Source organism: Aythya ferina, assembly GCF_964211825.1.
Source record: "Aythya ferina genome assembly, chromosome: 15".
In the NCBI taxonomy this organism is placed as follows: Eukaryota; Metazoa; Chordata; class Aves; order Anseriformes; family Anatidae; genus Aythya; species Aythya ferina.
This window is the reverse complement of record NC_140314.1, coordinates 4,424,984-4,448,817: the sequence shown is the minus strand read 5'-3', so window position 1 is coordinate 4,448,817 and position 23,834 is coordinate 4,424,984. Positions and strand designations below refer to the sequence as shown.

Here is a 23,834-nt window from a genome sequence, read left to right as displayed (position 1 = left end):
GAGAACTATTCTAAACCAGTGAGACAGTTTGTCTTTGCAAGTCAAATCAAGAGGTGGTCTTAATTGTGAAGTTATTAATTTCTTAACTATTTTTCAGTGGCAAAAATTAAATTAAAAAAAGAATAGAAGTTCAAGTGGAAACTAACTCATTAGTATTAATAAATAGTAGTAATCACCTCTAGAGAGCCATTTTTTTTAATTTATACACTTAGTGTATTGTTCTGTCCTGCATGATGAAAAGATTAATTAAAGAAATTAATCTGTGAATTAACACTGAAGTGGACAAGTTTAATGTACCTTAGCCTATTCTGTAACAGCTGCTCCATTGAACTTTGGGGTATTGGGATGGAGCAAATACATAAAACTGTATGAAACCCAGTCGGGCTGTAAGATTGACACTGCCTTTAAAATATTCCCTGAAGGGCTGGGGCTAGCAGGAACCTTTGGGTCCCTCTGCTCCAACTCTGCCCCTTTTGGGCCACCCAGAGCAGGTGCCCAGCATCACGTTCAGGTGGCTCTTGGAGCCTCCAAGGAAGGAGACTCCACAACCTTTGGGCAGCCCATAATACTATTTTTTATTATTTTGCATTACATCTCTGACCTTGAATGAAACACTTAGGTATTTTTATGCATGAATGTTCTTTTTGATGACAGGATGCGTTTGCAAATTTTTATATTAATCTATATTTCTGATGGTTACAAGCACAAATGTTAGGTGTGAGGTATGAGAACCTTGATCTTCCAGAACTGAATAAAGAGGGAGTCTCCAACAGGTGTTGAATTGCGTTAAATCTGCCTTTTAGTAGATGTATGGCAGTTTAAGAATTGAGAGTTTTGCTGCTTGGAGTATTTTGAACATTTGTGATTCACAAGAGTTTGGGACCACGTGTGACCCCTGAACATTATTAAAGTACCCTAATAGAAAATCTGTTAGTGGTTTCGGGTAATATAATTTAATGCATTTTGGTTAGCAATAACATTGAAAAACACATTAATCTTGCAATTCTTTGAGGTCTTCTGTTCTAAACTCTTTTTTTCTATCCAAATTCCTCATTTACTGTGAGACTTCTCCTGCTGTGATAAACATTCCTCTCCAAAATTACTCCTGTGGTTTCTACAAAAAAAATAAAAACTTCTGAGTGGATTTAATCCTCAAAGAGGAAGGGGGTGGGAGGGGGGAAGGCAGCAAACATGCCTATCAGATGTCTATGGTAGACAATGCTGAAAAATCTCAAGTATAATTACTAAACGTGCACAAAAACTTGTCTGAGTGGGCACTTCCCTTCTAAATATGTACCAAGGACTGAGGTTATTAAGATCTTCAACACTTGTGAACTCTGTTTTTTTAGTTTAGAAAGCTTAATTATAATAATAATTAAGCCTTAACTACTGAGTCATGTCGTCTCTCTTATTGCTTATTTTGAGAAAAAAGTGAGCTCAATATTAGTGCCTTTTACTGTACTCAATTTACAAAACTCTTTTGTCTCTGTTTCAGATGATGTTGCACCATACTTCAAGACAGAACCAGGCTTGCCCCAGATACACTTGGAAGGAAACAGACTTGTACTTACCTGCCTTGCTGAAGGCAGCTGGCCCTTGGAATTCAAGTGGTTGCACAATGACAGCGAAATAACTGCCTACTCCAGTGAATACAAGTAAATAAAAACCATATCATAGCCTTCTCTAAGTGTAATTGTAGACAAACTACAATATCTTAAAGCACCTCTGTAAATACTAACATATTGATAATGTTTTCTTACGAAGACCATTTTTCGTATATGGGTATGATCTCTGAGAGAATTTCTTTTACTAAAAACAATATTTAACATTCTAAAATAAAGGTTCTAACATAAAATATTTTAAGTACCAAAAAAAGCTTTTTGCTGGTTATGAAAATTTATACTCGTAATAAAGAGCAGGCGTATTCCTTGAAGCTTTTGTATAGACGTTGTTCATTAAAAATCAGGACTTTGTTCAGAATCAAAAAAAAAAGGTTTGTCATTTTGTTTGCTACTCTAGAAACCTTGCTTCTCTACCTTGTAGACCAAGTACAGCATGCTGAAAGCAGGGCAAGCATTGGCTAAATGTTACATATGTTATGCTACTCCTCCTTGTAGAGAACTAACCTCAATGGGATTATTATTTTTAGCAAGATAAAAAAAAGAGCGTGGTCTATCTTCAACTCTGTATGCAACTTTCAGTTTCACTTCTGATAAAGCGTAGGTCTTCTAGTTTAAGAAACGTTTCTTTTGTGATTATGCACTTTGTTCCCTGGACCTCACTGACTCCTTCCTCATTCCTCAGCACATCCCATCAGGTAGGAGAAAAAGCACACTGTGGCTAATCTGAGCTACGTTTTTGTTGATAGGCAGCAGATGGCTGGCCAAACATCAAAGTGTGAAACAGCCAAGTTTTGTCTGCCTTTTCCTGAGCGGGAGCATTAACTGGGCCTCCCCTATGCAACTGCTTATTTCCATAATCTTGTAGAAATCTAATATTTATGCAGCTTCTGTGCATCTTTCAAATTTTGTTGGAATTAGCTAGTGAATTCAGAAGTTGTAAGGGGCAGGTATGTGACAGAACCCTGGTAACAACACTTGTCATTAGTAAAGCAAGCCAAGTACTGCATATAAGCAATATAATTACTAAAAGTAGGGAAACGTTGTGTTCCACAACTATAAAAAGAAATTTAAGTATAGATTAGTACAAGAATATGGATAATGGTAAAAAATTCCATATCATTACATGAGGTAGTCCATAATTAATTTTTTAACTAACATTGCATTACAATTTTGAAAATTTATTTTATATATTATTTACATTTACAGAACAGTAGCAAAGAATCCCTTAAACAGCATTTTAAAATGTTTGGGGGACATTTAGCACATAAAATACTGAGCAACCATTTCCAACAAAATGTACATTTCTATCTGAACTTCCCTAAAAAGTCAAGACTAGATTTAGATGAGAACACAGCCCTGAATAATGGCATCAATTAATGGTTGCTGTTTTCAAGCCTTGGGATATGCTGATACCTCAAAATAAGCCACATACATGCAATGGGGTGGTGTTCAATTTACAGAAAAGATTTGTGAATACTTCTTAGAAAACCAACAGAATCTCTAATAGCCCAATTAATCACAGTGTTTGAACATCATTTGGGATAAATGCCACTGTTGTTTTGATCAACAATAGCGGAGTCCATTGCAGTTCCTTGGTAGAAGGAGCTGACAGCAGCTCTTCTCCTTGTAAAGTGCTGAGAAAGTAACAGAAAGAAACTGTGTAGGAGGGCGAGACACACAATCATGGGGTGATAACAAAAAGCAAAGGCTAGAACTTGAGCTTTGTTGCTGTGCTAGTCCGAGAGACACACATTTCATGATAGTAGAAAAAATATGAATAATCATGTATGACATTTTGAAACTTAGATCAGTCTTGTGGTTCTCATTATGTAAATGCACATCTCTAATCAAGATCCAAAATTTTTAATGTAACTGTGCATTGCAGTATATGTTAGTGTATTGGATCACCTTTCCTAAGCTGTCTGTATACAGATCTGAATACAGTGCTCTGTTTCTTGTCATTGGATTTTGCACCAGGTGAACATGAGGTTCATGCTACAAGCTGTTCATTTTCTGTTTATGTTCTCTTTTCCATTTGTAATTAAAACATCTGCTACAGAGGTGACTAAAAAGATGGTAAACTACTAATTTTCAAAAATAAATAGCATTGTCAAAAAATACTAATTTAGATATTGCAACCCCAGGAGTAATTTGTAGTTCGTCACCACAACCAGAGAATAGCCAAACAGGGTTTTGATTCTGTGGCCGTGCAAAGATTTTAAGGTTCCAAGAAAGTGTACATGGCATAGGTGCATTAGGAAGAATTAAAGCAAAGAACAAATATGCTTAGACATTAAAATTCCAGTTGCAAAAGTTGAACTTTGACCCCATAATAGTTTGTTCTGCAGCTCTTAGGTAAATACTCTGTTTAAATGCATGAATCTTTCCTGTGTAAGTGACTTCTGCTACAAGTTGAATCATCGATCAAAGATTTTCAGTAATTGATATTACTTAGTGTGTCTTAGTTAAAGTAATGTCTATATTGTAATAGGCTGGAAATATCCAAAGCTTATTATAACACACCAAGTGAGTAAAGAACTAATTGGAGTCTTTGCATTTTAACATTGGTGACCCTGAATGAACAGCTTTTCTTTGTAAACGATGCTGATTATGCACATAGCCTGGCTTTTATAGTGACTGTGCATGCACTAGTTTCTATTAAGAATTTATAAAACAACCTTATATGTTTGTTGTGATCTGAGATGCATGTAATGAAAACAAATCAATATTGCTGACTGAAGTAGCAATTTTAGTTGTGTCTATAATTTAAGGGTGTTCAAAGTTCAGGCAGTGACTTTCTTCCAGTTTTTTTTCCTTAGGAATTAAGTTCTGGACTGAAGACATCTTCCTTAGTTGCTGTTGTGGCCCGAGGATATTAATTAAATTGAGCTTAAGAAACCAATGTTATGTCTAAGCAGTAGTGCACTTCCTTTGCAAACTACTTAAAAGTATCTGACCGGCATCAAATTTGTATGCCTGTTCATTCAGCATTCTTCCCCCTCTTATCTCAGACAAGAGCCATGCACCAGCCAAACCTTTTTTATGTCCTTTTACTTCTTTCCTTAGAGGTCACACTACTTTCCTCCTCCTTGCTTCTTACCTTTTACAACACCCTTCCAAAATATTTTTCAACCTCTTGCCCTTTTTTTTCTTTGACAGTCTGCACATATCCCATTGTACAATTACACAGAAAAAAAAAAATGAAATAATCCAATTTCCAAGACCATATTCCAGCGAGTGCCCATTTGCTTGCCTTACCTGCACGGCGCTGGCTGGTGGGTGCACTGGGCTTCAGCAGGTTTGGGCTGTGCTGAAATTGGCAGCACAGATGGGATTTTTACCGTAAGCTCCTAAAAGTGTTCATGCTAAAAGATTTTTCTTTAGGCTATGTATTAAGAATGTTTCCTGCTTGAAACATTAATAAGTCACAAAAGAAAACCAGTGTAAGATACTTCTGATCTAATTGAGTTGTTTTGTCCTAATAGCAGAAAAATGAACTCTGCGTTGTCTTGGTGCAGAGGAATAGCAAAGAAAGAAGCCTTTAGTTTTGGCTCTATTTAATAGATAAACAGAAAAATAAATGCTAGCCAAGTACAATACCAAGTCTTTATGGGAGGAAGAAAAGCTTGTAAAGCTGTAAACTGTGGTAAAATTAAATATTACGAAGAACCGTCGATATTTGTCAGAATCTTCAAATATTATTTTTTGGCTAGCGATGCTTTGCAGCAGTCATCTGCCTGGCAGAGAAGCAAATGAATCTGGAAGAAATTTAGGAAGCCTTCTGTTGTGTTTATTTCTGTCCTATACCCTGTTTTTTCACCTGTTTTGTGTTTCTTATGTCACACTTGTCAGATGAGGCAACATGGCTAATTCAGTTATGTATACTCACTGGACAGCAAGTATTTGTGTCTGATTGTCTGGCTTGCTGCTCCCTAACAGAGCACTCACTGGTTTGAGTCTTCCTTCTCTTCCCAATACAAATTGCTGTAATCAGTAAAGAAAATTTGCTGGTTGCTCCAAAGCAGGTCAGGAGGAGTCAGCTTAGGCAGGCGTGCAGGCAGACGACACAATTGCCTATAATTGCTCCTAGGGAGCCAGGGTTTTCTAGGTATCACCTTGGTGAAATTTGTTGGGCTCTGTTTTTATTTGCCATTTTAGGTTGTCTGACCTATTTGCTACAATGTCTTTGATTGTAATTATAATGCAGTGATTATAGACTTCACTTATCACTTAAAGTAGATTTCTTGTATATCCTTTGTTTTTATGCTGTCTGATCCTTTTCACATATTAGCTCTGTATGTGGGTGTCTATAGTATGTGCGAGTATGGGAAGAGATCCTTTCTTTTAGTGGAATTAAATTTCAAAGATTAAAATTCAGCAGTATTATTTCCCCTTATCTTTTCATAAAGACTTTCATTAATCCTACCATAATATCTCCAGAAGGTGACCAGGGGGAATATGTGCTTTGATTAATATTTGTTTAATGCAGGATTATCTATATTATTCATGTGTTTTATTCACATTAAAACTGTGCCTATCAGCTCATTTTCATGTTAGATAATCAGATATAGTTGAATGAGGAAGGTAAGCATTAGCAGAATAAGTGACTTTTTAAGGATACTGAAGGGCAAAACAAATACAATGTACAGGGTAACATGTCTTTTCCAGTGCTCTTCTGAGTTCTGCTGGTCACGCAGCATAGTAAAAAGCTATTTTCATTGGAGAGCTTTGATATTTTTGTGAGGTTTTTTGCTGCCTCCATTTAGGTGGCAGTCTTCTTGTACCACCTCTAAATAAAATACCAGGCATTCTTTGCCTTATGAATGAGGGCAGAGGAATCTAAGCAAAACATTTAAGTTTATATTTTAAGAAAAATTGTGGAGACTAATTAGTACTTACCAAATGTAGTTCTTAAGACAGGGTTTTTTAATGCATATTAAAAAAAGTATCTTTAATTTGATACAATACAGATAATATTGTGGCCATAGACGAGAGACTATGTGACTACTATTCATAAGATAAAATACAGTATGTCTTTGAGACAATGTGTAAAGTATTAAAGGAGCAATAAGAAATGCCACAGAAAGTAGCATTGATCGACAGGTAAGAAGAGTGTTGTAATTCTGCACTTCTGTCTTGCAGGTACATCATCCCAGTTTTGCAGAGGTCCGATGCTGGCTTTTATCAATGCGTTGTACGAAACAGGATGGGGGCGTTGCTGCAAAGAAGATCTGAAGTTCAAGTGGCATGTAAGTTTGGATGTTATTTGGTCATGCATTAGCTAACTGACTCTGTGGGTAAAACACAATGTTCTAATTATATTTGCTAGTTCAAAAATATATTGGATATAAAATTAATTTTTAAAATTACTATATTTACAAGAAGTTTCACATTCACTGTAGATATCTTCTGGGAAACAAACAGAAAATGATGCAATATTAATTCTTTAGAGGGAGACTTAAACTCTTCCACACAATCAAAATGAGATGATGTGGAGATGGCTGTAGGATGAGTGAAAAATCTTGTCTTTCTCTAATATGCAGGGATTAACAAAGTCTATATAGCACAAAATAATCAAAAACAAAAGCCCGGCAGACAGGAGAGGATATCTGAAAGAAAACAGTGTGGTGGACAGACAGCTCTATGAAGATTTCAGATTATAACTTTTATGATAGAAAAGTACAGGTTTCGTAGCCAAAACCATGCTAACCAAACATTAAAGTCTGTTCCCCAAGCAGACTTATTATTTCATTACTTATTGGAAACAGTAATCATAAAATTCAGCCTTAGTCTTTTAAAACAAATAAATTGAGAGACAGTTTTCTATCCTGGATGTTAGCAATCTGATACATGGGATCAAATTTCTCATCCTCTGTATCAATAAATGAAAATTCAGTGGTAGTAAATGTCTTGACAAAGTGGAGTTCAGTTAAATTGAATTATGAGAAAAAAGTTCCAAGGAGCTGATGCAAGTTATTAACTCTGTCATGAGGGAAGTTGCATGGAATTTTCTGTGCTTGAAAGTAAAAACAGTTTTAAGTTGGTACTATGTAAGTTTTGGTGTCGTTCACTAACTTACTGTATTGCAGTAAATTACTGATATTACAGATATAGTCACATAATTTGATGTTTGATCTCTCAGTGGTATTGTTTCAGAGATACTAATATAAAAATTCTCTGCTGTCAGAATGGGATTTTCCTCCTCTGCCGTCTCCCACCCCTAATGCCCTTGCTGCATGCTCTTCTTTTAGTGATCTTGTCTGACATGTGTCAGACCCTTGGAGATAATTCTCAGAATATTTTTATGCTTTAGCGGATTGTATCAGGTCACAGAGGATCTAGTGAAAGCTGGTACAAGTGAGGCAGCTGTGAATGGGGTGGGGGGCTCCAACAGGGAAGATGGAGCAAGAAGGGAGCAGTGGGGAAAGATGGATCAAGAAGGAAAAGGGAAGGTGAGTGTGAGACGCTTTTCTTTCTATCACAGACTGCCATTAGATTAGCCTGAAAGCCTCAGGAGGTGCATCCACAGGTGTGGTTTCAGGGAGCAAAAAATCTGGCACCAGTACTGGAGAAATGTCCTCATTTTCTCCTCCTCCTTCCCACTAATTCTTCCCACTCTTGTACCGCAGTGTAGTGCATTATCCCTTTAGGCTGAGCTGGAAAGCTTGTTTGTGCAGCTGTAGACTTGAGAAACTTCTCCAATACTTGGGAAAATAAAAATTGTAGGGTTTGTTAAAATTGTTCATTCTCGTCCCCCCCATCTGGTTCCCCACACAGCTGTACCACGGTTGTAGTGGCGGAGCAGAGGGAGCAATTCTTGAGGAAGTGCTTGTGGGAGTGATGGGGAGGAGGCGGCACAGGAATAGTTTACCTTGATACTGCTCAAGAATTTTGTCTTCTGAAAAGACAGCTGTATTCCCTTCTGAATGAGGAAAAAGTGTTCAGTCAAGTGCTTTATTTCTCCAGGCTTTTATTTTCATTTTTGTGTGTGTGTGTGTATTTGGTGGTTCTTGAGAGAAAGAAGTGTAATAGTTTACTTTTCAGTTTTCAAATTCCACCCTCCCTCCCCCCATTTAATATGTAGTTCTGCAGTGGGAACAAGGCTAAAAAGCTGTCTCTTAAGACTTCTCTCTGTGAGTTAAGCAGCTTATTTATTTATTTATTTGCACTGATAAAGCCATTGAGACAAAGCAAAGCAGATTTTGTGTGACCTGGGAGATCTTTGGTCTTGATCCTATAGTGACCTATATTGCTTCTGTTGTGAAACTTCTCAGTCAGACTTGCGCTTTATTCGCATGGATTCCAGTGTTCTACCAGCTTTAAACATCCTTTCTCCTATACCCAGAGTAGCTACTGACACTATGTGATTGTGTTTTAACATTTTCAATCTAAATTAATTGTTTTAAGGTACATAGGAATAATAAATTACCTGATATTTTACCAAATTTTATTTTGTTATTTCTGAAAACATACTGGAAAGTAGCATTAGAAGAGTCACTCAAGTCAGCTTATCCGCTTATCAAGAGTTACAAGGAACTATGTATTAGATGTTTAACTCAGAAAGGTTTACAGGAAATGAACAATTTTTTGCCACTGGCTACAAAATGCTCACTGATACACTTTAAGAAACTTAAGATCTCTAGTGGAAAATTGTAAGGCACCAGAATAAGCTGGATTGAGAAAGATCTGAGGTATTTTCCCTGTCCTCTGTATCTGAAGTAGCAGGGAACTTGTTAAATAATTTTTAAAATGTTCTTAATGCATGCTAATGTATGACTTAACTGAATGGGAACAGGTATGTGTGTGAAAATTGCTGAGTAAATCTTAGTTACAGAATGGGCTTAAAACTCTTGGATTGTGAAGACTAAAATAACTATGACAGGGAAGTTAATTAGATCCACCTACGTGGTTTGAAACTTCAAGTAGCTGATATGATTACAGTTGTAAGAAATAAGGAGCAACAGAGGAATACGGTGATGTTTATGTCTGAATAAATAACGTGAAAATCAGAAAGATAATTAAAGCTGTAAAATACCATGTGTTTTTAATTCCTGGTTTTGTTCCATCTCTTCTAATCTCCTTTGATCCACAGACCTGATAGTGTACTTCCATGTTTCCATGTCCCTTGCATCTCTCTGCCCCAGAGAGCCTGTAAAGAACCCCGTGGCCTCTAAAAACAAAACAAAAGAATTCAGTGGCAGAAACCAGAATAGTCATGTGTATTGGTTTCTTGGTTTAAAGCAAATTAAAATGCATAGAAGTTCTTTGGAGGGTGAATAAGTAGGAGCCTACAGCCCTGCTCATTTTAATGGATAGAAATAAGATACAAAAAGCAAAAGAAACCCAAGGAAAAAAAATGTTCACTGAATTTTTAACAAGGACTCCATAGATACATGAACTTGTCTGTGAAATGAAACCTTCAGCAACAGGAGTTCTGCAATTGTTGTTTTCTTTCTTCCATTAATATTTTTGCTAAAAGCTGCTGTTGAATACTACTAATGCTTTTGTAAATGTCGAAGACCTATTTGAATCATAGTATAGTGCCAGAAGAACTAATTGCTACCAACATGACTATAAACTTGTTATTTTGATATGCATGTGGGTATAATGGCTTACTCAGATCTGGCTATTCATTCATTTGACTACAGGTGATGCAGCTGCTTATTTGTGTAGAATAGAAGGAAAGATGCTATGATAAAAATATTTAGTGAACAGAAATTCATCAAATTACACGTACCAATTGTGTTTCCTTGCATTGCATAGGAATTTATTTTATATACCACAAGGACTTATTAAAAACAATAATAAAACCAGCAAAAACTGCATTAAAATGTCACTTTTGGTTAAAAACACTTTGGTATTTGAAAAGAACGCTGTTGTCATTCTGTACTGCTGACTGATGCACTTCTTGCATGCACTAGCAACACTTGGCTTTGCCTTATGCCTTACTGCTCACCCAAATCCGTGTTAATTAACATTGTCTCATTATATGTCATGTAATATTGACTAATTATAGCAATGTCAATGACTATTGTAAAGCAGAATTATTTCTTTTTCTGGCCACTGAAATGAAATGGGGAGTGAGACAAGAACTTCCAGGACTCAATGTAATTTTTGTCTTTACAGACATGGGAAACTTCATGGACACAAACCAGAGAAAAACAGTGACTGAAGGGCAAGCTGCTGTTCTGAATTTCCTGCACATCCTCAGCTATCCAAGACCACAAGTGACATGGTTTAGAGACGGGCACAAGATTATACCAAGCAGCAGAATGTAAGTCAATTTAAAGCTCAAAAAAACCCACCCTACAATATGATTAATTACCTTTGATAACACAACTTACATTTAAAGTAAGCTAATTAAGGTTTAAAGAGAATAAAGTAGCCTCGTTCATACTAAGTTTGAGATAAATTACTATTTTAAGACCATCTCTGAACATCCTAAGCAGTTTGACAAAATAATTCATGTGGTTTTAATGGTCCTGGTGCAGCATAAGGGAGCAGATATGTAGAATGCCTACATTTCCTTCATGCTATTCATTTCCGTGATACATTTTGGAAAAGTAAATGCTCATCTCTCGATTATATTTACTTCAGTGGACTAAATGAATACTTAGATTTTTCTTTTTTGATGGGTCTGATTTTCTCACATGGACTTATGCTCAATACTGTTTCCCTCATCATGCAAATGTTATTTTTCCTTGTGTTTTTAGCTTACAATGAAAGTTTATTTTTGACTAATTAGCAGCTCACCCAGTAATGGCAGAAGATCACTGTGGTTAGTTGTTATCTCAAGATGTGCTTGTTTATCATTTTCTGAAAAGGTTGTAAGGCCATTCTGTGTTTTAACCTTAAACTGATTTAAAGACTGCGGAGGCTAGCTGTAAAATTTAAAAAATGTTTATATATAAAATATATTTATATAAATATATAGATATATATCTTGTCAAATTTGTTAGGGAATGCCAAGAATGTTGGTGGTTATTTCATCTTTGCAGTGTGTTTTCATGTGTTCCAAGTTTCAAGACATGCTAGCAAGTGATGGTTATGGGATCTTAGGAAGCTGCAGAAAGGCTGCTGAGTCTTCAGACTTTATACTAGAGAGGGAAAACTCTTGTTGGATTTTAATTTTATTAATCCGTACTGCATATTTTACTGCTGCTCATGTTCATTTTGTAAATGCAAAAGCTGGTATTACAGACTCTTTGAAACTGTTAAAATTGGTATTGCAAGGCTGTGAAGCAAATGTGTAATAATTTATGAGTAGTTTAATAGTAATTTGATGGGAAACAAGCTGGAAGCTGAAACAATGGGTTTCTGGGCAATCTCTTGAAGAGAGTGAAGTGACAAATCCTGAGTTATTAACCATTAAGAACCTACTTCTTGCACTCCTGCTGCATGACAAATTTTCTTTTCTCAATGCTAAGAATACACAATTAAAAAAATAATTGCAGATAGTGAAAAAGCCTTGTTGTCCAGGTATCAGGCAGTTTCTTGGAAACAATTGCTGGGGAACAGAACAGAGTGACCTAGACAAGCATGTAGCGTCTGAAAATGAGTTTCAGTTAGGTTCTCTTACAGTTTGGGAAAATTACAAGTAGAGATGTGTTTCATATATTTCTTAATTTTCAATTCTTATTTTCATATGTTATGCTTTACTCTTACTCCTTGTCTGTTGGGATTTTTAGGGTAAAATCACTTTTAATTCATAGCACTGCATTAACGTTTATGAAAGGGAGAACTGGAGAACTGTAAAATTCTGTTTTATAATAGGGGTGGAATATAACCAGTTTTTTCAACATATATTTTATTTACCTGGTCAGAAATTTCATCTGAAAGGAATTTCCCACCACAGATGTGGTGGCTGTCTAGGAAATTGGGAAATTGAGTGTTTTTTTTTTTGCTTTTGTTTTTTAGAAGTACACATGCTGAAAGTGTAAACCTCCTTGGAAATTTAATGTATCTCATATAATAAGCCTTTTAAGTTCATAAGTTCAGGAAATGACAGGTTTATGGTACTCACACTAATCACTTGCGCACTCTGTGTGCAGTAGGTCTGCTGCTCCCTCAAAGTATTAGAAAAATTGTAGGGCACCCATTCACACATTGCTGCCTGTGAAATTCTGGAAGTAAATATGGCAGCCCTAAAAAATACTTGAAACACAAGACACACAGGGGATGTGCATAAAAAGTGAGAAATGTAAAAATAGCCTTTCTTACCATAACTGTTATTCTCCTCTGTGGAGGAGATTGTGCATTTCAAGTCATGTTTTCTGTACGCTAGGAGGTGTATCAATTTAACTCATCTGTTTAGTAGGTGATCCAGTGAGACTGATGCATCTATCTAACAGGATCAACCGCTAAACGGATCAGTTAAATTGATGCAACCACCTTGTAGAGATGCTCTTTAAACTGGTTAAAAGTCCCTTATATTGCTAAATCAATATAAAGCTTTTTTAATCGTCTTAAGCTTATGATGATTTAGCCGAATCAGTCAGCTAGTCATTCAGCTATAATAACGATTTCCAAGTGACACCACAGTAGTGCATGCAGACTGAGGACATAAACAGTGCTGAAGACAAGGATAGAAGAGGTGGTTATGGTACACAATAATTTCTTGTAAGTGCCTGTTGAATGCAAAGTTGGCATTGTCCCATTTTTTTTATTTGTAGCGAATTCTAAGAAAACTGTTCATTCATATAGTTCCTCGAGTTAACTTTTACTTACACAGAAGTCTTAAGGACTACTGTCCCTGTTGGACTGAATTAATTTCATAGATGTGGAAAGAGACACAGGCAATGCGCTGACTTTTCTCATGAGGTGAGAAATATGAAACATCAAAAGTGAGGAGTAGTTTTGGAAAAAAGGAAAAAGGTGTCTTGAGCTGTTTCAAGGAATGTCATTTAATTGGCTCTGCAGCAAGGTTTACATAGCAGTTTTAAAGTAGTAAATACTGATGTCATTCTCTTACTGTTTACTGCTATTTAGGACATTTAGGGGAGGACTTTTGCCACCTCTTCAGTGTTCCCATAGTACTGTATTTCTAGGGAGCTAAGACAACAAAGTGTATTGCTGAGTTGTCACAAAATTCTGGTATTGTTGTATGTATTATTTTGGAGATGCTTTACAAATATATCAAATTAGACTCTTGTACTTTGGGGTTTCTAATATTATTTGTATGCCTTAATACAGTTGCTAGCTCTAATGAATTCTGATGACCAGATGGAACAGACCTGTAATTTCCTGTTTCTCCTACTGGTCATTAACCTGGAAAGTGCCAACTGTTTAGAATGAGAATGGGAGAATTGATTCAGTGGATAGCTTTGGCTTCACAGCCTTTTATGAAGGAAAAGTCAGAATGGCAATTTTACTCTGAGCCAGCATAGATACGATATTGCTGGGAGAAAGTTTCATTTTGAGACATGGGCTTTTCTTTTTTTTTTTTTTTTTTCTCCAAACTGCATATTCTATTTAACTTAACTAGCAGTATAATTCATGGCAGAAATTTGTAGCAAATAACTGTATTAGTTCCTACCTCACTGTTGTTTATGCCATAATATTTGTCAAAGACCCAACATAAGAATAATGGGTGTTATTTTTTTTATATAACCTTTCTAATGACAAGTTCCTCCTAAATGAGTGGGCATGTGAAACTAACAAATCTCTTTATAATATATGAATGTGAAGCAAATGGCCTGCATATACTCAGGGGGTTGTTGATATAGTTTCTGACTTAGGGCCAGTAACATATCTGCAGCAGAGCTAGCGTGATATGATGGCATGTATTTAAAAATTTAACTTCTACGATTTTCTTCCCCCACTTAGTGCAGTGTGCATATATATATTCATTTTGGCTTTTGTGCATTATCCTTCGCAAAGTCTCAATTCAATATTTTAAAGGCATGTTCCTAGATCATCAGTAGGAATCTGCGGACATGCTAGAAAAGTATGAAATGGGGAATCAGAGAGAGAAGACAAGAAGTTCAGTAGCAGGAGAAAGTAAGCAAGGAGAGGAATTAGGTTCTGGGATGTTTTTTTTTTATAGTTAAATTATGTGAAATTTTTCATTGGAGCTTTAGAAGTTGCTTCATATTACACCTTGACAGATTAATGTTTTCCAGATACACAAGTAGACTAATGTGGAATAACAACTGTGCTGTTATCCAGGGACTTGACTGATGGGATGATTCCACTTATTTCCCCTCACATCCTACAGAAAACAATAACCTCTCTAAAGGTAACTCTATCAAAAGAAATTGCTACTCTGAGTTGTCACGTCTTCAGCATACCTTGCCTGGGTGTACTTCATCAGGCAGATGAGCAAGAGTTCAAAGCAGAGAGCATTTCACTTTCTTTACATGAGGCATCTACGCCTTGAAGAGGCACACAGGATGGTAGTACTGTCCAGGTCTACAATTGCCTTTCAGTTGAAATTGTGAGGAATTAAATCCTTAGTATTCTTAGGTGTGTTTTTTGTTTGTTTTTACACTTTTTTCTAAGTGAAGGACTTTTTCACTGAAAAGGTTCACTCGAGCAGTCATTTCATTTATTCTCGATTTCTTCTTTAAGAAGAAAACTTGTACTATAAGGACATTTTTGCTATCTTCAGTAACTTTCTAGAGTGAAACTTTTTCCCCCCTAGCAAGCTATGGATAGATGAATATTAACTCTTTTGCTAGTGGAATTCTGTCTGTTGCAAATTAGGGAAGTTGTTTTTTGTCATGTAAAATCAGTTTTGGGGTGTCCTTTTTAGCTGGGTGGATGTTTGCCACCCAGTTAATTGTAAATGGATCAAAACACTTCACAAATGCACTACTTCATCCTGCCAGACAGTGAAGATGAATTGCATTGCCTTTAGATATACATTAATATCTTTTTTTTTTTTTTTCTTTTTCCAGTAAGAACAATTAATTATGCATTTGAATGTGTGTGGTCATTACTAGCTCTTACAGAGACTAAATGTGCTGACAGATTGTGCAACAAAAATATGTTAGGCACAAGCAGTCCTCAAATATGACTTGCTTTGGTTTTGGGCACTCATAATACCTTGCAACTAAGCAAAGCTGGTACAGATTTTCTAGCCATTTGTTAAGGTAAAATGGCACATACATTAATGACAGTCTAACAAAGAATAGTAGCTATAGCTGAACAGACTTGAAAAATGAGAAAGAACAAAGTATCTGGGAGTAATATATTTGATTTTGGGTTGATATTAGCATTAGATTAACTTTTGGATGATAACAGCTCACTTAATGCTTCATGTATACATTTTTCACTTTAAAACAAACACCACTTCATTTTATATGAGCAGTTCTAGAGCCAACAATGCATTTCTCTGCAAATACTAGCCTGTCATACAACTTACGTTAGTTGCACATAATTACTTTTCACATACACCAGATAATACTTTAATTAAAATTCTGATGATTAGCATTAACGAACAATAAATTCAGAGACTGTCAACTCTGCTGTGTATTAGCTGACTAATAATTTAAAGAATAAAGTTTGCAGATCTCTCCAGTCTGCTAACGTGTTATGAAGTGGCACCTCTCAACAGTAAGAGGCATGACAAGAAAACTGAGTCGCTTTCATCTATCTCTACCTTTTACATGCTCCACATTAATTTTCAAGTCAACTTCTAAGTACCTGAGAAAGAAGAATATATGGTAGAATTAAATTACTCCCTGTAACTGAAATACATTACTATTCTGTTATTAATTTTTAAGTAAACTTTTGCATTGAGTGATTCAAATTTAAAGGAACAAGCAGCACAAGAAATCATCTCACACAATTTTACTGCTATGCCCAGGACTTGCAGGCATACAAAAGACTGTAGGGAAACCTCCCTACATCTTCTCAGTTACTAAGTTGGATTCCTGGGTGCTGTCAGTGGACTGTTTTGAGTATTATTGTCTACTGTGTTCAGTAGAGGGAAAACATTAACACCTCAGTTAACAACAAATCCCAGGATTATTTTCTAAAGCTGTTTGACTTGTCTAGATTCAACCTTGCTGTTTTTCCTCTCTGCTCAAAGTTTGCCACTGGCTTTAAATATGTGTTTTAATTATTAATTTATTCAGACCTCTTAACTTTTAGGATGAAAATTCTAGTTGGTTAGGTGAAGGGAGTTGTATTTGTGGACCATGTGTGCTGAATTCATGGTGTGTAGGAGGGACACAGCCCATCACAGCAAGGAAGAGAGACAGTAGAAGAAAAAAATGCTGCAAAACCATGCCTCTTTGAAGGGCTCATTTGAAAGCAAATTGTTCCCAAGAGAGAAATTCTGAGGAGGTGCAACGCACATTTTGGGATTTGACCAATATTTTTCATTATGAATTTGGACCATAAAACATGGAGTTATATATATATATATATATATATATAAAATATTTATTTATTTATGAATCAGGGGAAGTTGCTGCTATTACACCAGCACTGCAAAACCCGTGCTTTTGAGAGTTGATGCTTGGAACTATTACTGTTTTAATGGGCCTCAGCTGCTCTTGGTATCTCTCAGTGCAATCTTCAACAGCTGTAAATATCAGTGAAACTTTAAAGATAGCTAAGAGAAAAATCTGACTACTAGATACTGCTTTTTCCAAGATGATTACATTTAAAGAATAAAATCATTTTTGTGTGTGTGTGTCACTACGCTTATTAATCATAGATTTAGAATTTGTAAAACAACAGGGAATGGATGGAAGTGTCACTAGAAAGAAACCTTTTTGCTCTAAGTATGATTTAGTTATCACTGCTTGCAGTGAGATATTGATTTATGACTCTGTTGCTTTCTGGAGACAAATGTACTTGGAAAAAAAACTGTGGACTATGAGCAAAGTGTTAATAGCATTACCCTCTGAAAGGAACTTGCACTATTTTTCTAAAAATCATATCTGATCTAGACGTGGATAGATACGAAGACTCACTGTCATTGTACTTTGGGGCTCACTCCTTCCACCTGCTACATTTCCAGAACTAATTATACTATTAGGAACAAATCACTAATAAAATTCCTTAAGAGCTGACGTGCTTTTGTGGGAAAACATTTTTTTTTTCTATCTTTGAACTACCCTATCTTCAAACTGAAATATTTTTATGTGCAGACAAGATAAGACCTTTTAGAAGTGTTGCAATCATTTCTAAGAGCAAATATGCCAGATAGAGCTCTTGTTTTATGCTTAACAAATAGCAATTATTTACAAATCCCTATGAACAATTTATTTCCTATGACCCCTCACATATCTGTATCTTTATGGAAATAGATGCAAAATGCTAGTGACTTATCAAGTATAGCAGCAGGTAATGTCTTATGTTTACCAATTAGCTTTTATTAATCAAAACTGACTGAAGTAAAATGTATCTGTCAGTACTTTGGCTGTTTACTACAAGGGATTATTAATTTTCTTTCTATGCAGAGAAACAAATACTGTCTTTCCTCATGATTCTGCTGGGTTTTTATATGATGGGTGAGGGTGTTAAGACATACGTTTGTAATTTTATAATATGAATTTATGTAGAACCATCTTAAAAGCCTATCGTTTTGGCAGATTTATTTTCACATTGAAAACTTGTGTGATTCAGGAGGAGGGAAAAAAAAGCAGAACTTTGCACACTGGGGATGTGTTGCGGTTTTTGTGGTTGATTTGCATCAAGTCTAGTTTGTTAACAGTATTCAACTTGATTTAAAGAATTTGGTACAGGGAAGCAAACGTGAAGCAGACCTTACATTAATTAACGCTACAGAGAAGGAAAGAAGTTGGCAGCCTGCCTATGGCTTATCTCTGATCCGTAGTTGTGAGTGGAATCTTTAGCTGTTTTCTGTCTGGCCTTCATCTAACAGATTCCAAATGAATTTAAATAGATTGTAAATGCCCTGTCTGAGCTTTCACACGCCTATCTGATCTGTATGAGAAGGGTGATTTTTAGCTCTGGTGAAACTTTCTAAAGGCATCTCGCAATTAAAAGAGAAAAAACAGTCAAACTGCCAGTTTTCATACAGAATTTGTCTGCTGCACATTAGCACTACCCTTTATTTGTTTATATGTCTGTGGCTATTTATATGTGTTAGCCAGATCTGTTGCTATAGATGTCAGGACCAATTCCAGACATAGACAAAAGGCATCTGGCTGCTGAGTGACCACAGGCATTGCTTGCTCACCTTCATGCTCTTCGCCTTCCCCTCCAAAATCCAGCCACTAGCCAGATTAGCCTAATTGTCATCATAGCAGTGGCAAGGGGTTGGGATGAGAGGGAGATGTCCATGCCTCTCCACCCCTTCTGCTGGTACGTGCTGTCAGTGCAGCCATGAAGAAAAGCAGCTGGGTCAAGGCAAGTGTGAAGTCTGCGGGGACTGGGTGGGATGGATGTGGGTTGTGTGGTGTCCAACCCTGATGGAGAGAAGGCAAGGCAGAGAGGAACCTGGCCAGGGGAAGGGTTCCAAACACTACAAGAGGGAGAGATTTCTGCTGTGCCCTCCTAGACACTGCTCCCCTTCAGCCATACCCTTCTGTTGCTGGTAGAGCTGAATGTGGCCCACGTTTCGTCTGTGTGGTTGGGGATCTGTAGGCTTGGAACCAAGAGTGATTGAACAACAAATGTATAGGTTAAAAAGCAAGAGAGGAAACATCTTAGGTTATGGATTCAGTATTGGCACGTTGTGGCATTTTTTCTGTTATATGTTCCTGGCTATGTGAATTGTCAAACCAGAGATATAAAGGAGACTTTATTTGGGGAAAGCATTGAGGGTAAGATCTGTGCAAAGCCTTTTTATGTATTTTTTTTTTTTTTTTTCTGCAAAACGCCAAAAGCTATTCACTTTTTAAAATAGAGTTTTGCTAGATTTTGCTCAATAATTTTTCAAGAAACTGCATTTGTTGTTGTCCTTCAGCAACCAATACTGTTTGCAAGAATTTGAACAACTCTGTTGCTGTCTGCCAGCTGCCATGTGTTCTTGTTCCTACTCCCAGTGTAATACTTCTTCACTGGAAGAAGAGTGCAATACTTTTATAATAATCACTAGTTCGAATCACTGATTATTTTAAAACATCAAAACTCATTTTTGGCAATCCGTCATCTGTTTCCATGGGAACTGAAACTGGCCTTAGCAGCAGCAAGAAGCAGAGTTTATTGGGATACTTATAAATTTCAATGGCTGTTGTTCTACAGCTGCATTTTATGTTTACCCAACATATACTGCAGCAAGAAGCTCATAATACGCTTTTAAATTTCTATGTACATTTTATTTTAATTTTTATTCACGTTTTTCACAACTTAACAAAAATGTTGTAATGAAGGAGAGAGAAAATGTCAATAATCTCCAACATGTGCAGTCAATATTGGGTGTTTCCATCAAAGTCGAATTGCAGGCATTCCTATTCTTTTATTAGGACTATGACAAAAGAGAATGGAAAAATGTCCTGCCTTGAGGGGGCAACATATAGGCAGAGGGTCCCACATTCAGGTGTCAGGTACACGTTGTTCCTTGGTAATCTTATCCCTCTGTCCTATGTCTGGAGTGTGCAGAGGCTAGTGTAGCTCCACCAGTTCTCAGTTCTTGCTTCACAGAATCAAAGAATCACCTAGGTTGGAAAAGACCTCAAGATCATCGAGTCCAACCTCTGACCTAACACTAACAGTCCCCACTAAACCATATCACTAAGCTCTACATCTAAACGTCTTTTAAAGACTTCCAGGGATGGCAACTCCACCACTTCGCTGGGCAGCCCATTCCAATGCCTAACCATCCTTTCGGTAAAGTTTTTCCTAATATCCAACCTAAACCTCCTCTGGCACAACTTTAGCCCGTTCCCCGTCGTCCTGTCGCCAGGCACATGGGAGAATAGACCAATCCCCACCTCAGTACAGCCTCCTTTAATGTACCTATAGAGAGCCATAAGGTCTTCTAAGACCTTCTAAGGCTTCTGTATGGGGTCTGTGCTTTCACAGGAGCTTATCTTAGATTTTTAGAATTTACTGTTACTACCATAACAACTTCCTAAACTAAATATATGCCCTCGCATCTGTGTATTGGTTTTATCAATAACTTATTCATATTTATTGTCATTCACATATTTGTATAATTATAAACAAATCAAGCTATATTTTCAAAGAGATGGATTTATCTACTTTTGCATTCATACGTAAAGTTAAAAATAAAATAAAAATGATGTAATAAGGAGGAGGATAAATACCTGGTGTGTATTGTCTAAGTGTTACAGCAAGATTATGTACAGAGAATATTGTGCAACCATTTTAGTGGGTCCTAGATCTTGTATGAACTGGATACAACTCTAGTTTCAACAGCATTATCTGAGGAGTAAATTTGTTTTTAAGAAAATTTTTAGCAGCAAAATTGAAAATATCTTAAAGGCATTGTGTAAATAGGCCTTTATCGTATGTTGATAATTTAAAATTTCAGTACAAAGAAATAAGCTAATATGTCACTGATAATTTAATAAAGCCAGGGAGTTAGCAAAATCTCCTTGCTTCAGTGAAATAAAGAGAAGTGACAGGTTAACGTTTTAATGCCTGATAGCTTTTAATCCATAACTGTCAGTGTTGATTCCACTAAATAAAAAAAGTTTATGGGGCTGAAGGTTCACTAATCAGGATTCATAAAGGTAAAATTTCAGTTGTCATCCTCTCATCCTCTTGCCCCTTTGAGAAGCCACTTTTATTCAGGAAAAAATTCCAGAATGGAAAAGAAATACCAAGCATGAAGTGAGAAAAAAATAATTTGTAAAACATACCTTACTTTCTCTCATGAAACCTACTGAGGTAGTCTTGGATGAGTTAAGAACCTCACTATCAATCCTTTTTTATTCATTTTTTTCATTTATTTAAGAAAAAAATATTTAATTGGTTGGAAAATTATGGATTGTGAAGCACCTTTTTGAATTCTCTTTTTACTCACTAGAAGTTAGTAAATGAATTGTGGGGTCTCAGAATTCTGTCATCAGCTCTGAAGTCTGCTGTACCAAATGGGATATTCACTTAAACTGGTCTTAAAAAATCTGTTACTGGTAGGGGTAATGTAATGATATTTGAAGTAAAATATGTATGTTCATTGAATGCAATACATATTTTTCTTTTGATATGGATACCTTAGTATGAGGTAGCACAGGCAGATTGTTTCATACCAAAAGCAAAAATGATGTATTGTTTAACACCTTGTTTTGTATATAGCATGAGTAATACATAGAGCATATGCATGATGTACATTTGTCAAATGGTATGACAGCAGGTCTAAGTCACCCAGCTAGATGCCAGATAATTTGCTAATAGTTCAAATCTTTAATTCCCTAATATTTCATTTATCCCTGTGAAAATGACTTAATAATAAAACCTTTATGAGCCAGCAGTGTGCTCAGGTGGCCAAGAAGGCCAACGGCATCCTGGCTTGCATTAGGAACAGCGTGACCAGCAGGGCTAGGGAGGTGATCGTCCCCCTGTACTCAGCTCTGGTGAGGCCGCACCTCGAGTACTGTGTTCAGTTTTGGGCCCCTCGCTACAAGAAGGACATCGAGGTGCTTGAGCGGGTGCAGAGAAGGGCGACGAAGCTGGTGAGGGGCCTGGAGAACAAGTCCTACGAGGAGCGGCTGAGGGAGCTGGGCTTGTTCAGCCTGGAGAAGAGGAGGCTCAGGGGTGACCTTATTGCTCTTTACAGATACCTTAAAGGAGGCTGTAGAGAGGTGGGGGTTGGCCTGTTCTCCCACGTGCCTGGTGACAGGACGAGGGGGAATGGGCTTAAGTTGAGCCAGGGGAGTTTTAGGTTAGATGTTAGGAAGAACTTCTTTACAGAAAGGGTTGTGAGGCATTGGAACAGGCTGCCCAGGGAAGTGGTGGAGTCACCATCCCTGGAGGTCTTCAAAAGACGCTTAGATGTGGAGCTTAGGGATATGGTTTAGTGGAGGGCTGTTAGCGTTAGGTTGGAGGTTGGACTCGATGACCTTGAGGTCTCTTCCAACCTAGAAAATTCTGTGATTCTGTGATTCTTTGTTTGTGTAACATCAAAGGACTTTTCAAAGGGTTGCTTTTTTTTTTTTTTTTTTTTTTCTTAATATCATACCTTAAAAAAAATAATCCACTGGGTCTTTACTCACATGCAAATGTTGAGTATCTTCTTTTATTAAACTGCAGGAGGGATTTACCAGAATTACGATAAGGACTCTGAAAGTGTGCTCAATAAATGCTAATGTAAAATCTAGTATTTTAATAGGTTTCTTAAATTTACATTTTTAAGTATGGTACTCTGAGTTTTGAAGATTTGGGCTCGCATTTTGACACTCTGTTCCAGCAGTTTTCTACTCTTTGAATACAGTCATGCTTTATAGAAGTTCTTTGTATTTGTTTCATCTTGTGACTATCAGAGATGATTGCACACTGTGTTAATGCTAGCTGTAAAGGGGAAGGGAGGGTGTGTAGGGCAGGGCTATGCAGAGGCTGAAGTATGTTCGGGTGGGGAAATCCTTAGAACAGTGAAGTATTTCCTCCCTAGGCCATGCCGTGCCTCACAATAACAACAAGGTGCTTCGTTGCACTGCACAGATAAGTAAAGAACAGGGGTCTTCTGAGTCACTCACCTCTGTAGTAGCAGGGGCATTTTAACTTAGGTGAAAGCAGTGAGAAGGATCAGCAAGGAGAATAAAAATGGAAACCTTTCTAGAATAGCTTAAAATAGAACAAACTGGAAGAGCAGCTGTAGTTGCCCATGAATTCCTGTCAGTATTGTTCTGAGCCATTTTGGTATATGAATAACTCACATTATTCTTTCAAAACCCCCGTAGTGCTTTACATTAGTTAGCACTTGTTTTTTCAACCTTCCCTGTTCAATTGTAGCCTTCTCTAGTCATGAATAAGTAAATTTGCTTTGTCCTTTGCGTTTTTGCCATATCACAATTCATAATTCAACATCAGCCAATTATAGAAACATTAAGATTGTTCAGAATCAACTCTGCATCTTAGTTATCTCCTTGGCAATTGGAGCAGGATTTGTGGCATTAGAAAGGCTATATGGAGTACAATATTTGGATAATAAAAGATATAATGTATTGGTTACTTTTTCTGACTTGTAACAGTGATATGTTCAGCAGAATTAAATGTGCGTTTGCACTCGATGTTTGGAATATTGCTGCTCCTGAAATCAAATGCTCTAGCTGCAGGTAACTACCTCTTTCTCTCTTGGACCATTCTATCTTACTGTTAACATTTATT

General features: G+C 36.7%; 1 protein-coding gene across 5 annotated transcripts in view; it reads left to right on the top strand.

Annotated features, from left to right (window-relative positions):
- The window catches only part of SDK1 (sidekick cell adhesion molecule 1), a 398,013-nt gene that overhangs the window by 111,411 nt on the left and 262,768 nt on the right, over positions 1-23,834 (top strand). For all 5 annotated transcript variants that reach the window (XM_084536274.1, XM_084536275.1, XM_084536278.1 and 2 more), the window contains 3 exons: positions 1,496-1,655; positions 6,765-6,871; positions 10,749-10,896. In XM_084536274.1, the coding sequence (XP_084392400.1) occupies positions 1,496-1,655; positions 6,765-6,871; positions 10,749-10,896 (415 nt within the window). The remainder of the gene's footprint in view (positions 1-1,495; positions 1,656-6,764; positions 6,872-10,748; positions 10,897-23,834) is intronic.